This window comes from Xenopus laevis, chromosome 3L (assembly GCF_017654675.1).
Source record: "Xenopus laevis strain J_2021 chromosome 3L, Xenopus_laevis_v10.1, whole genome shotgun sequence".
In the NCBI taxonomy this organism is placed as follows: domain Eukaryota; kingdom Metazoa; phylum Chordata; class Amphibia; order Anura; family Pipidae; genus Xenopus; species Xenopus laevis.
In genome coordinates this window covers 76,074,821-76,089,662 of record NC_054375.1, presented here as the reverse complement: position 1 = coordinate 76,089,662, position 14,842 = coordinate 76,074,821, and the positions used below count along the sequence as shown (strand labels likewise).

At 38.7% G+C, this 14,842-nt stretch overlaps 1 protein-coding gene across 1 annotated transcript in view; it reads right to left on the bottom strand.

Moving 5' to 3' along the window:
• The window catches only part of LOC108710266 (cadherin-like and PC-esterase domain-containing protein 1), a 146,933-nt gene that overhangs the window by 81,021 nt on the left and 51,070 nt on the right, over positions 1-14,842 (bottom strand). Inside the window, exons 11-12 of the mRNA XM_041586404.1 lie at positions 4,746-4,918; positions 602-666 (exon numbers count right to left, since the gene is read on the bottom strand). Coding sequence (XP_041442338.1) covers positions 602-666; positions 4,746-4,918 — 238 coding nt within the window. The remainder of the gene's footprint in view (positions 1-601; positions 667-4,745; positions 4,919-14,842) is intronic.

Genomic DNA, 14,842 nt, shown 5'->3' with positions numbered 1-14,842 from the left:
TTTTACTCACTCGACACCATGCCAGACCTCAATGAATCCTGAAAAATAAAGTAAAGAGGTTTGGCAATCACAGAGCTTAGTTCGCTAAGTACCCTGGGATGAATACCATCTGGCCCGGACCTTTGTTTATCCTAACATGTTTTAGTCTCTTTTGAATTTCCTCATGTGTGAACCATGCATCATTAGTTGTATTACTAGAAGTGGGACTATTAATAAGGAAATTAACTGGTTCCTCATTTGCAGATGAAAAATATGTGTTCAGAATCTCAGCTTTTTTTTGTTCTCATCAACCAGATGACCTGCTTCATTTTTTTTACTATTGACACATATATCTTTAATAAAGCTCTGATGAAAGGGTCAGTTAGGAGATAAACTAATTTATCCTTTAAGGAAACCCAACAACAAACCAAGACTGTGAATATTTTCAAATTCAACAACATAGATTTTTTTGTAGAACATGGAATTTTCTTTGCATGTATGCATAGATTTATGAATTTGTTTCCATTTATTACAGTGCATTTATGATTAGGGTAAATACGTGTCAATATTTAGGAGATGATAAATATTTCCATATGATGTGAAAAAACACATTTTCACCCACCTTTAACTCCATGAATACCAGATAAAGCAGATTGCTTGTTTTGAAATGCTGTTTGGTAGGAGTTTCTAGAAATAGGAATAAAATTGTAATTAATATTTTGAATCAGTTTTGAACAAATGATTGAATCTTCCTTAGGGACAAAAAACAAAACAAACAAGATTAAAACCACAAACAAATAAGTATCATGCTGGAGTTTATAAAAGCTAGGGATGCACCAAATCCACTATTTTAGATTTGGCCAAACCCCCGAATCCTTCCTTAAAGATTCGGCCGAATACCAAACCGAATCAGAATCGTAATTTGCATATGCGAATTAGGGGTGGGAAGGGGAAAACATTTGTGCATCCCTAATAATAGCCAATTAACACTTTACAGAAACAAAAGGCTCTAACTAAACTCTTGTGGAAAGGCCTCATCATTAGTCATTCAACCTACTTTTTCAAATGATTTCAGACGAATTGATTAACAGGCTGCATTTATTTGTATTTCCCCCTGGAAAGTGGTTTTCAATTAAACAAATGTTTCCAGATTTTTCTGGGCAGATGCTTCAACTGACAACACTGTTGTGTCATCACTTTTAGTTTCCATCGAGTGAACAAGCCTAATCATTAGCAGGTCTTTCCTTACTGCATTTTAAACTTTCCACATTATTTGTTAATCATTTCTGCAAATAGTTATATATAAGGGTGTGGCAGGTGTGACCCCACTCCAACTTGGACTGTACAACAAGGCTCACAGTTTCTGAGTGTACTGATAAGATATAAAAGCATCTAAATAATAGGAGATATAAAGTAACAATGAAAAACTGTAACAAAATGTTGGGGCACTAGAGCAGATCACTTTCTGAATCCAACAATGGAAAGGCCTGTATGTGTTGCTGCAATTAAGTGTCTCTTAATGGATTTGGCTCAACAGATGTTTTGATTACTAAGGTAATACGAATTTCTTAACTCCATATTCCAGCATGAGACTTTACAAGCTTGCCATATGCAACAGACTGAGGGCATTGCATATTAACACGAACAAAGCTTGGACATTGACAAATATGGATCACTTTTGGAATGACAACTTGATAAAAGGTTGTCCCCCGAAAACATATTGTGTCAGACAGCACAATAAATGCATGTCTGCAAGGAATGATATCCTGTTGTTGAGCCTTTGATTCCTACAGAATCCTCATAATCTGCAAAATATGGATCGTGCATTTAGATTTTTTGATCTAGTGCATTCTGAACTAAACATTATCAGATACCTCTATAGTAACATCATATGTGCCTGCTCTGTAAAAATGTTACATATAGTTATATAGCTGCATAGTTAATTTGGGTTAAAAAAAGAAAAAAGTCCTTCAAGTTTAACCCCTCAAAATAAACCCCAGTGCACATGTATCGGATACATAACCACTCATATATATACCGACACCATAAACTAACCTAACTGTAGATCTTGGATCACTATATCCCTGGATTTTATGCCTTATCAAGAAGTCATCCAAGCCACTTAAAGGCATTTATAGAAACATTACAACATCACCTGGCAATGCATTCTACAACCTCATTTTGTTTTTTGTTCTTTTCTTTGTAGAAATGATCCCCCACAATCTGTCTATAATGTCCTCTAATTACTTGTACGAGTAATCATGTCCCATCGCAACAGCCTTTTCTTCAGACAAAGCAACCCCAACCTTGACAGTCTTTTCTCATATTTTAATTATTCCTATTAAATATGTTTATCTAAACCTTTTGACTACAGAACAATGCCAACACTGGTCTTTTGATGACTTCTGGTATCCGGGGGCCAGAGCTCAAATGCAATTGTTCCTTACAAACAAGGGATTTTAGAGTGTGCATTTACACACACTTGTAGCATTATTATAATCTAAGTGGTTCAGTAGTTTAATAGGGTGCCAATATATGAAAATCTTACTGAAACAGAAAGGAAATTAGAAATCTTCATGAAGCAAAGTTAGAAACAAAACACATTTTTCACAATCAAAATAATTGTTCTGGCTTTCTTCTGATATCTAATGTCAGAATATACATCATGCCCTGGAATGTGCTTGTGAAATAGATTATACATTCGTTATTCTAGGAGCAGACAGACTAATTGGTATGTGATACAGCCAGCCAATATTTGACTGTATCAATTCAAGTACTGCAAAACTAGGGCAACAATTAATATAACTAGATTTGTACTTCTGCATGATAAAACACACATGCAAGAAATAAAATATCTATCTTGATCTGGAATATATGATTCTCTTTATTGCATCAGCAAAAAACAGACTGATTATTCGCAATAAAGATCACATTCAAGATACAACTGTTTAAAATTAAAGGTCTGATTTGGGTTTTAAATTTTAATAGAAGAATGGAAATCAGCATAACATAATAAACACAAAAACAGATGCCAGCATTTGATTAGCAGAGGCAGAATATTGCTTAAACAGTATATGTAGAATAAATGTGGCTAGCAGTTTTTTTTAATTGTCCTATTTGGCACATGGTTTGCATGACATTACTTCCTCCGTATTCTTACTGCTTCTCATTTTGTTTCTGCCCATAACCTCATGCACTCTTTAGGCTTTTATCCAGCTCTGTTCTATTGTCATTCCTATTTATACCAATTTATTCCACCTTTGCCATACTATCAAGTACCCAACCATTTGGCATAAAACGATTTGAAGCAAGAATGTTCACCTTACATTTGTCACTATAGTAATAAGTCAAATCAACTTCACCGGGTAGATTGGGATGTGGTGTTTATTAAAGATCCTTCTAGGCCTCTGACACCCCAGAAATATATGGGAGGAACATGTTCTATGGTCTGTCCTGCTTTCCACCTTCACTGCTACTTTTGGTGTTGTTCTTTCTCCTTCTCCCGGTTTTAACAAATGCCTTTTAGCACCTCTCCCTGGGATTTTATATATATTATAGCTCGAATCATGCTGATATAATCAACACCTTAGGTGTTGAGGTCTCTGGCCACATGCTTGTTGTACTAAAAAGTTTATGCTGATTGGAGTAGGATTCCAGGGTATATAACCACAAATATTTTTGTACAGGTCATTCCTGAATTGAGAAAGCCAGTCGGAGGACTAGTGAAACATATTCAAGGAAAAATAAAATACAGCAATTTCAGTTCTATAGATATACCATGACCTGGATGAATGAGAACCTTCACAGACTTACATTTTCTGACATCAAAATCACTATTTTTGTCGCTACAGTAGCTGGAAAATATAGACCCCACTCCATAGGGCAATAGATATCTAAATTAAGAGAAAGATATGCTGATCCCCTTCTTCTGACCCAGAAGTATGTTGCATCAGTAGGAATGGCATCAGCTTGATAAGGAATAGACAGGGTGGATTTTGTCAAGGAAACATGAAAATATTATTTTCGTGCCAATATTTGCCTCTTCTGTGCCTTAACATACCCAGCAAACCATAAGTCTTTTAGGGCAAAATTAAGCAGATCAGAGTAAATATGGTGGCAGAGAAAATGTCTGATGTGACATGGGTCTTAAAAGAAACATATACCTCTTTACTGTCGTTTGAATTAAGATATTACATTGACTGATAAGCTTCTTTATCTATTATACCTATTGTGGGATTTCAGTTCTATGGCAGAAGGGGAAATACATGTTTCAAAGGATGATACAATGTCATTCACTGTAGTTTGCATGCAGGTATGTGTCTGTGTTGTATGCAGAGGGTTTTCCACAATATAGGGCACTTTTCAATTCATACTATACTAGTAAATAAATAAACAAATACATTAAAAAAAGTTCATTCTTATGGCACCACAACAAACTGGACCACCGGAAGACTGTATACCTCACCAACCTGATTTTTGAGAATGTCTCAGCCTTTATTAATGCCATATCATATAGCTCATTTTTTAAATTTTTAATCACAAGTTTTTCTCGTCAGCTATCTCAATTACATGAGCACATTCCCCGATTCCGACTTTGTATTTCCTAGACACACTTTTAAAATACATAAGCCACAGTTTTAAAATACTATATGTCTTCATGTACATGGTGTCTTCCAGTAGCCAAGGCATTCATAAAACATTTGGAGTTGGCAATGCATGCTGCTTAAGACATATTGGTACCACCGGCATTAGAGCAGCAAACTTACCTCACTGTTGGATGTAAATTAGAATCTTTGTTAATCAGCAGATGGAAATCTTTAAGTAACTGGGAAAGAACCAAGTGCATATTTGGGATAGATTCTAACTTCATGTTTGTGTCAGTCTTGCTATGAAATTTGTTCCTCAGAGTTTCTAATTTATCAAGGGTGAATGGGTAAATCTGAAAGATCAGAACAAATCTACTTTACATTCAGAAATGTACAATTTTACAACATTAAAACACACCTGGTTCCTTTAACATTAACAATATTTGCTGTTTTTCTGGAATTTAAAGCATGCAGAATAAACACTGACTTGCCAATGTGGTACTAAAGTTTAAATATTAAAAGCAGATTTGTTGTTTCCTCTTTGAATACATATGAGACAAACTTTTGTGTCACAGCCCTTGTCGCTATTTCCAGCCATTGTGTTGCATCATATAGCACAATCATAACATCACTTTGACACTGAGATGAGCAATAGATGGAAGAATATGGATGCAATTTGTTAAAGGGGAACTGATGCTATTAGAAAAATACACTGAACTGTAGTATATAAAGTAGGTTTTATTAAATAGTGAATACTACATCTGTTTCACAATTTGTGAAACAGATGTAGTACCCATCCACAACAATTTATTGTAGAATTACAATTTGATGGATGTTTGTTAAAGATGAGCAGCTGCAGTTCTCAGCACAAATGCATTATATTTCCAGAAAGGGGTTAACTGGCAACACTTGGGACAATATTGTTGTCTGTGTAATTTTAGCATTAAAGAAATACCAATTATTTAGAACCATTTTAAAAATCAAGCATATTAAACAGCTTTTTTTAACTAAACAATAAAAAGGCATTGGCACACTTTCAGTGAACCTTTTTTTAATTAAATGAAAAAATATTTCCTTCTTTCCAATCTCAGATATGCAGCCATATGCTGTATATACTTTACAAAATAAAAAATGGAGCAGGGTAATATTCTGCCTTCAAAAAAATATATGTATAAAAGCTGGTATTCACCCTTCTTGCCTTGTCCGGGTAAGAAGAAGATCCAGCAAGTTATTATTTTTGTGACATACAGTAAAAATTGATGCTTGAGTGTAGACAAAGGATCACCCTGGAAAAGTTCATGATGTATACCAATGTGAGGAGGAGTACACTGCAAGACAAGCTGGGGCTTGTGATGGTTATCCCAAAAGTACAGTCAACTGAATTTGTCAGACTTTTGTGTTAGGACCAAAAAAAAATGAATTATACATCTCACTGCCAGGATAATATAGCACCTGGAGCCTTTCTTGAAATTGGCCATAGGGCACATTAATACGGATAATTTCAATTCCTTTCTCTTTTTTCATTTGACTTACTTTGTTTACCATGGTGATCTCATAATTCTCAAGAAGAATACTTATTGTTAAGAAAAAGTGTTTTACAGTAAAGAGTACACAAATACCGTCAATTAAGATAGAAGTCCCAATAAGTGTCACAGTACACTTTGGATAATGTCATACTTATGTTATTATAAATAATAATCCCTTCTGTGTCTATTTACATAGCTTTTGTGTCAAAGAGGAGATAGCAGCCATCAGGTAGAGATGAAGAACCCACAATTTCTTAAAGGGATTGTTCACTTTTAAATTAACTTTTTATATGATGTAGAGAGTGATATTCCGAGTGTAAGGAAACCTTACCCGTTGGCATGCGGGGGCGCCGCCATGCCTCCAGCAGGGATGCCCGCTGCATGCGTCTGTTCCCCTGTAGTGCCGGTTCCTCTATGGAGCGCGCGGCGTGATGACATCATCACGCAACAGCGCGAAATTTAAACTATTTAAGGGGCCTTGTAGGTTTACTGATTGCCCGTTGTTAGGTTATATTAGTAAGTTCCTGGGTGCATATTCTTCGTAAATTCTGACTGCTCTATTGTGTATTGACCCTTGCCTGCCTGTTACGTCTCTGTTTTCTCCATTCCTGATTCCTTGCCTGCCTGTTAACCAATCCTCCACTGACCATTCTACGCTCTATATCCTGATTCTGGCCTGTCTGACGACTCTCTGCTTGTGCTGGCCGGCCTGCCTGTTCCTGGTGGTTTTCTTCCTTCCGGTAACCTGGTGAGACGATCATGCCCCTTAGATCGTCCAGAACCCTTAGCTTTGCTCCTCTCACAATTAAGACCCGGTGGCATCCAATTAGCCCAGGGCTCCTCCTGAGGTGAAAGGCGGCGGTTAAAGGCAGAAGTGAGAGCCAAGACCAGGGAGTTAGCTTGGGTTCTGGATATTGGGTGCCGAATGTGACACTGAGACAATTTAATACTGGTTTTAATGTTTTATTATAATGTTTTATTATTTGTTTTTAGGTGGGGTCAGTGACCCCCATTTGAAAGCTGAAAGAAGGCAAATAATTCAAAACTATAAAAAAAAAGAAAGAGTTAAGGCCAATTGAGAAGTTGCTTAGAATTAGCAATTCTATAACATACTAAAAGTTAATTTAAAGGTGAACCACCCCTTTAACATATGAATGGCATCTGGCTTACATTCATTTTATTAGGAAAAAGGGAGAAGCAGTGTATGCTAGAAGTCTAAATAAATCATTACTCATCTCTAGCAAGAACAACAGCTGCTCTCGCATGCATTTATATTATGGATGTTTCCCTACTTGTGTCTGTACAATAATGGCTTTACTAACCAGATATGGCTGCCATTAAGGCTTGAATGCTCACAATGCTGATGAAAGTTGTTATTGAAAGTTGTGGTACATTGTGCATTGTTTTTTCCATTCTCATCTAATACCTGTGCAATATACAGTAAACTAACCAACACTTGTTTGGGGCAGTATCATTAAAATGCAAAAAACATTTTAAAATGTTTAAAATGTTTCATGTCATTTACTGAATTATATCAGTAAAAATGCAAATATTTGAGTAGCTTGTAACATGAAACAATAGGAATTGGCTCAAGTAAGTTAAACTTCACCTTTCATGGTATTCTGAAAGAATTATTTGTAAACCAGAATGCCATGTGTAGAACAATATTCAGTCTAAATCACTTTCATTTTACGAACTATTAATCAAGCCCACATGGATGTTGATATGAATCTTCCCCATCTTGAACTTACACGAAAAATAATAGGAATTCTGCAACGTTTTCATTTAGTCGATAAGTAGGAACATGTGTAGATAGAACAGATTTGACAGTTGCAACCTATTTAGACAATCTGTGGTCAAAAGTGAACCTTCATGAAATGCCTGTGCAATTTACTCTCTTTGTTATATATATTCTGTATCTATTAAAATGTCCCGAATTGTTCTGCTCCTTAATCCCATAATGTAAAACAATTCATTGATATAGTACAATTAAACATATCCAGCCTATGTAAAAGAGTTTATGGGTGGGTGTGCAGGATTCTGCCAGACCAGAGTTGGACAGTACAAAATAACAGTTGACCATTCAATATTATCTATTGGATCAAGATCTACATAACAGAAAAAAGGACTGAAGTTGCAAATCTAACATTGTAATCCATTTATACATTGGAAATGATATACTAAAATAGGAGCAAGGCAAGCACCAAGGTATTTTTGGCCACACCAATGTTGTATAAGGGGAATCATGGGGTTATTTTACCTATGCCCTGAGGGAAGAAAATTTCTTATTGGACCAGGAATCCTGTTTTCTACATAATGGGAGGGAACATTCTTTCTCTCTTACTGAACTCCATCCTAGCATGAGGTGGATCTACCAAGAGATTGAGGTGGTGGTTGGTAGTGGATATAAACTATTGTCTTACCACACTCTTAGGAGTTACTGTATGAGTTATATAGGCTATCCTAACATGAGCAGCTCCCACCAAGTAGTGATACTGTGCAGTTAGTATTCCAAGTATTCCTGTCTAGCATATGGGCTACTACAAATGAACTCAGGGTTTTTCTTATCCCTCAGAAACTTCCATTTTTATTCTCAGGATATTTTGAACAACATATTTGCCCTATTCCTTGGATGAATTATCACCTCTATATATATATATATATATATATATATATATATATATATATATATATATATATATATATATATATTATATATATATATAATATGTCCAAGGTACCTGCACTCCAACCACTTAGATTTTTTCACGGGTGCTTGGTCAAAGTAGTATTGTATAATCGTTAAAGGATGGACCAGCACTCCAGTTTCAATAAATAATGGTGCTTTTATTCACATCGTGCATCCAACGTTTCGGCCCGCATTGGGGCCTTTATCAAGGACCTTGATAAAGGCCCCAATGCGGGCCGAAACGTTGGATGCACGATGTGAATAAAAGCACCATTATTTATTGAAACTGGAGTGCTGGTCCATCCTTTAACGATTATATATATATATATATATATATATATATATATATATATATATATATATATATCCCAGCAGATGACGGCACACCAAAAAATGTAGCAAAATGCAAAAGGAGTTAAGTTAAATCAGGTTTATTATGATCCAACATTTCAGCTCCATCTTGGAGCTTTTCGTCAGGGAAGAAAAAACAACAGTGCATGCAGAGGGGGTTTAAATAGGCACTATTTGGCGCCAAAATGAGGTTACTAGGAGCCCCTAGCAACCAAACAAAGCTAAAGGGAAAGGTGATCCCAGGTATTTAAAACCAAAACCGTAATACCGCTAGTGTAAGGAGGGTTTTATATTGCCGTGTGAGAGATATTCGCCGTATAGGGCTGTGTTGCTTACATGCTGTGTCAGTCTCCGCCGTATTCTTATTCACCGCAGTCAGCGCGACCCATAGCACGTTCAGACAGAGGTGGACCGGAAGTCAAGCGGCTGCGAGCATAAACCCCAGGCGCGTTGCCTAGCAACCGTGTACGCACTCCGTGCCTAGCAACCCGTGTACGCACTACATGTCCAAGCGCACCTCGGTATTAGCCGAGTAGTGTGCTTGTTGACAGGGTATTAACTGGCTGTAAGAAGGGGACAATCCCTGCTATTGAAAGCCAGGAGTGTATCCAACTTCGCGCAGCATTTTCCCAAAAGCATAAGGATACGGGTGCATGTAAATTCCTAAATATGGGGAAGCTCTAGGTCGTCCCTAAGTAGGGAGTCCACATGTCAAACTCGGGTACTCAGCGGTATAGAATGGTGGCTTTGAGGCTAAATTAGGCAGGTACCTCACCAGAATGGTAGAGGTCAATGAAACAGCAGTCTAGTCCTAAAACCTTGTCCGCATCAATATCTCATGAGGGGATACGCCAGCTATCCTACCTCTTGGCCTTATGCATCCATGTTATCCAAGGAAGGGGGAACAAAACATATAAAGCGGTATACGGGAATAATGTACTGTTGGGCTGTAATCGGAGGAACAAGAGCAACTATGTATCAAAGAAGAAATACAGTATCTAATCTATTAAGGTCAAATGTTTGTTAAATTGTATCCACAGGGCGAGCAAAGCGAAGAAAAAGAGTCATTTTATACATTATTACAGTCACATAAAGCATCCGAGAGGAAGTGACTCGTTGAGACCACGAGGGGTCACCGAGTCAAGTCTGTAGATCCATCTAGATTCTCTTCTGAGAAGTGCTTGGTCTCGATTGCCACCCCTATCCAAAGGTGGTTGGTGATCAATGGCCATACAACGGAAGGTTGGCAGGGTGTGTCCTTTTTGTAAAAAGTGTTTGGCCACTGGTTGAAGGGCCTTGCCTTCACGTAGTGGCCTTACTGATTGCCGATCTGTGATTAGCGATTCTTTCTCTAAGTGTGGTACTGGTCTTTCCAACGTAGTAGAGACCACAAGGGCACGTGATAATATAAACTACGAATGATGATGTGCATCCCAGTCTGTGCAAGATTTTAAATCTTTTTCCCGTGTGGGGATGCGGGAAATCCGGACCAGTCAGAAGGCACCTACAGGTGACACAATCAGGACATTTATAACAACCATTTTTACTTTTTATCGTTAGCCAATTTTTTTCTGCGGGTTTGACACTGGAGAAGTCTGTGCGCATCAACAGATCCCTTAGACTACGATCCCTTCTGTATCATTGGTCTGGGTGCTTGATACAGGGACAGAGACTCATCCATATTTAGCATCGGCCAATGTTTCTTTATGCTTGTAGATAGTTTTGGAGAGGCGCATGAGAAAGTTGTTGTAAAGATTAGTGGAGTGGCAGGGTATCTTTTTGTGGTTTGTCTGCCAGAAGCGTAAACTGTGAGTGCTGTAGTGCTCGCTCAGCTTGTGTATTGAGAAGATCCATCGGGTAACCACGTTCGAGGAAGCGATCATGCATCTCTTTTATCTGTTCCAAAGCATTTTCTTTCGAGCTGTTATTTCTTATAACTCGGAGAAATTGGGAATAGGGTATGCCTCTGATGGTAGCCGGAGGATGGTTACTTGTGGCATGCAGCACAGAATTTCTGTCCGTAGGTTTCCTATACAGTCTGGTACCTAACTTAGAGCCAGAAATAAAAATGTTAATATCCAAAAAATCAATACTGCTTGCATTCATATTTTAAGGTAAGTTGATCGGGGTCTCGAGCTCATTGAGTTGTTGATGAAAAGTTAGTAGTGCATCTCTAGATGAAGTCCAAATCAAGAAGAGATCGTCAATATAACGAAAGTAGGTAAGTATTTCCTCTCCAGTTTCGGCATAATGTATGCTGTCTCAAAATCGTACATAAAAAGATTGGCATATGATGGTGCGAGCGCACTTCCCATGGCTGTTCCCGAGGTTTGCAGGTAAAAAGATTTTTCGAATCTGAAAAAATTTCTAGTCAGAGTGAGTTCAAGTAATTGAAGTAGAAATTCACTGGGTACTGTACCTGTTTGTGCAGCTGATAGAGCTTTTCTGCAAGCTGATATTCCTAGTTGGTGGGGGATCACCGTGTATAGGCTAGTGACATCCAAAGTTACCAGGAGACTTGATGGGGAATACTAGTCAAATCTTGAAGACGCTTCATCACATGGCTGGAGTCCCGTGTATATGATGGCATCTGTTGTACTAAAGGTTGTAGAAAGTGGTCGATGAAAGACGAGACTGACTGGTATAGGGACCCTACTGACGATATAATCGGTCTGCCTGGTGGTGATGATAGGGACTTATGGACCTTGGGTAGAGTGTATATAATCGGAGTTCGAGGGTAATCGGTTATGAGGAAATCGTACGTGGTTTGGTCGAGCCACCCCGCATTTTTAGCTATAATAAGTTCCTCGTCCAATTCTCGTTTAAATTTAGTCGTCGGGTCGCCCGGAAGGAGTCTATAGGTATTCGTGTCTGCAAGTTGCCCCAATAGTTCCTTTCTATAGTAATTGGAGTCGAGCAACACTATGGCCCCACCTTTGTCTGCTGGTCTTATAACTAAATCATCATCAGATTTAAGTGTCTTAATTGCTTGTCGTTCTGGTGGGGAGAGGTTGTTGGATATTTTGTTGTCACTATGTTTATCCTTCATATCTCTGCTAACTATTCTTCCAAATGTTTTAATGGCAGCCGGGGTATTAGTAGATTCAAATGTGCTTTTCTTTTTAAACGTAGGCCTAATGAGTTCGGGGGTATCCTTAAAATGTTCTTTCAACTTTAGTTTCCTCTGGAATCTATGGATGTCAATTAGTATGTCCAGGTCGTTGGGGGTGTTGCATGGTACAAATGAAAGGCCTTTGGACAGTAAGGACACTTCCCCAGGAGTTAGAATATGTTTACTTAAATTAAATATTATGTTCTCCTGTTCCTTGGAGGTTTTCCTTTTATGACTGCGGCCCCCTCGTCTCGTATGGCCCCGTCTCCTCTTGTTTTGTCCTTGTCTATCGTGGAACGAGTCTTTACCCCTAAAAAAGGTTTGGATGTATTCGTCTCCGGAGTTGTGTCAGAATCTGTGGACTGGTCGGAGCTATCTACTGTTAATAATGTTCTAGGGAGTCGCTTCCGTCTAAAAGTAGCTCTATAGTTTTCAGACTTCAATCCCATTAGCCACCCATACACCCGTTTATTTTTATAATCATCTGAGACTTTCTTTAGCTTATTTTGCTTAAAGTTTGTTAGGTCAGACCTATGTTTATCTATGGCCCCTTTAAGTTTGCTCAGCCAATCCGTGGTAGTGTCTGTTTTAAAGGCATCTAGGTATTGTTCCTCTAGTTTATTGGTCTCCTCTTTCAATGCAGTCAAGTCTTTTCCCACTTGTTCCACCACTAACAGCATTAAGTCGAAAGAACATCTGTTCAGTATTCCGCACCACTTCCCACAAAACTCAGGGTTATTGCGACCAATGGTGGGGATGTTATTAATTCTGAAACCACGTGGTAATAGTCTTTGTCTATGGTAATTGGATAAGTAAATGCCATGCATTTGTAGATCTATTTCTCTTTTCTTAAGGGTCATCAATTCATGATACAAATCAAGATTTGTTCTACTCACTGCGACGTCAAGTGGAGTTTCTGAAAACAGTATCCTGTCCACGTCTTGTGCGGTGAAGGCAAATTCGGAGCTAGTATCGATATCAAAAGTATGTTGGGAGAGGTCGTCAGCCATTGTGGGTGCCTCGCTTGGTTCCAATGGGGTTGAACTCTGTGGTGGTGATTTGCTCGAGCTGTGCAGGTACTGGTGCTCCTGTGTTCCGCCGATCGAACAGCAGCTTTCCCAATAAACCGATCGAAGTCTGTGTAAGCAGCAACTTGCCAGGGAAGTGTAGAATCTGGTCCCTGTCTATTATATCTAGTAAAAATTGTCAGGGTGCGAGCCCAAGAGAAACCCAAACAAGGGTTAATCTAAATACAGAGCGATAGTGGGACGCACATCCATTCAAATGGACAATGTCTGGGTGCCATAGTGTTGCTCGACTCCAATTACTATAGAAAGGAACTATTGGGGCAACTTGCAGACACGAATACCTATAGACTCCTTCCGGGCGACCCGACGACTAAATTTAAACGAGAATTGGACGAGGAACTTATTATAGCTAAAAATGCGGGGTGGCTCGACCAAACCACGTACGATTTCCTCATAACCGATTACCCTCGAACTCCGATTATATACACTCTACCCAAGGTCCATAAGTCCCTATCATCACCACCAGGCAGACCGATTATATCGTCAGTAGGGTCCCTATACCAGTCAGTCTCGTCTTTCATCGACCACTTTCTACAACCTCTAGTACAACAGATGCCATCATATACACGGGACTCCAGCCATGTGATGAAGCGTCTTCAAGATTTGACTAGTATTCCCCCATCAAGTCTCCTGGTAACTTTGGATGTCACTAGCCTATACACGGTGATCCCCCACCAACTAGGAATATCAGCTTGCAGAAAAGCTCTATCAGCTGCACAAACAGGTACAGTACCCAGTGAATTTCTACTTCAATTACTTGAACTCACTCTGACTAGAAATTTTTTCAGATTCGAAAAATCTTTTTACCTGCAAACCTCGGGAACAGCCATGGGAAGTGCGCTCGCACCATCATATGCCAATCTTTTTATGTACGATTTTGAGACAGCATACATTATGCCGAAACTGGGAGAGGAAATACTTACCTACTTTCGTTATATTGACGATCTCTTCTTGATTTGGACTTCATCTAGAGATGCACTACTAACTTTTCATCAACAACTCAATGAGCTCGAGACCCCGATCAAACTTACCTTAAAATATGATGCAAGCAGTATTGATTTTTGGATATTAACATTTTTATTTCTGGCTCTAAGTTAGGTACCAGACTGTATAGGAAACCTACGGACAGAAATTCTGTGCTGCATGCCACAAGTAAACCATCCTCCGGCTACCATCAGAGGCATACCCTATTCCCAATTTCTCCGAGTTATAAGAAATAACAGCTCGAAAGAAAATGCTTTGGAACAGATAAAAGAGATGCATGATCGCTTCCTCGAACGTGGTTACCCGATGGATCTTCTCAATACACAAGCTGAGCGAGCACTACAGCACTCACAGTTTACGCTTCTGGCAGACAAACCACAAAAAGATACCCCTGCCACTCCACTAATCTTTACAACAACTTTCTCATGCGCCTCTCCAAAACTATCTACAAGCATAAAGAAACATTGGCCGATGCTAAATATGGATGAGTCTCTGTCCCTGTATCAAGCACCCAGACCAATGATGGG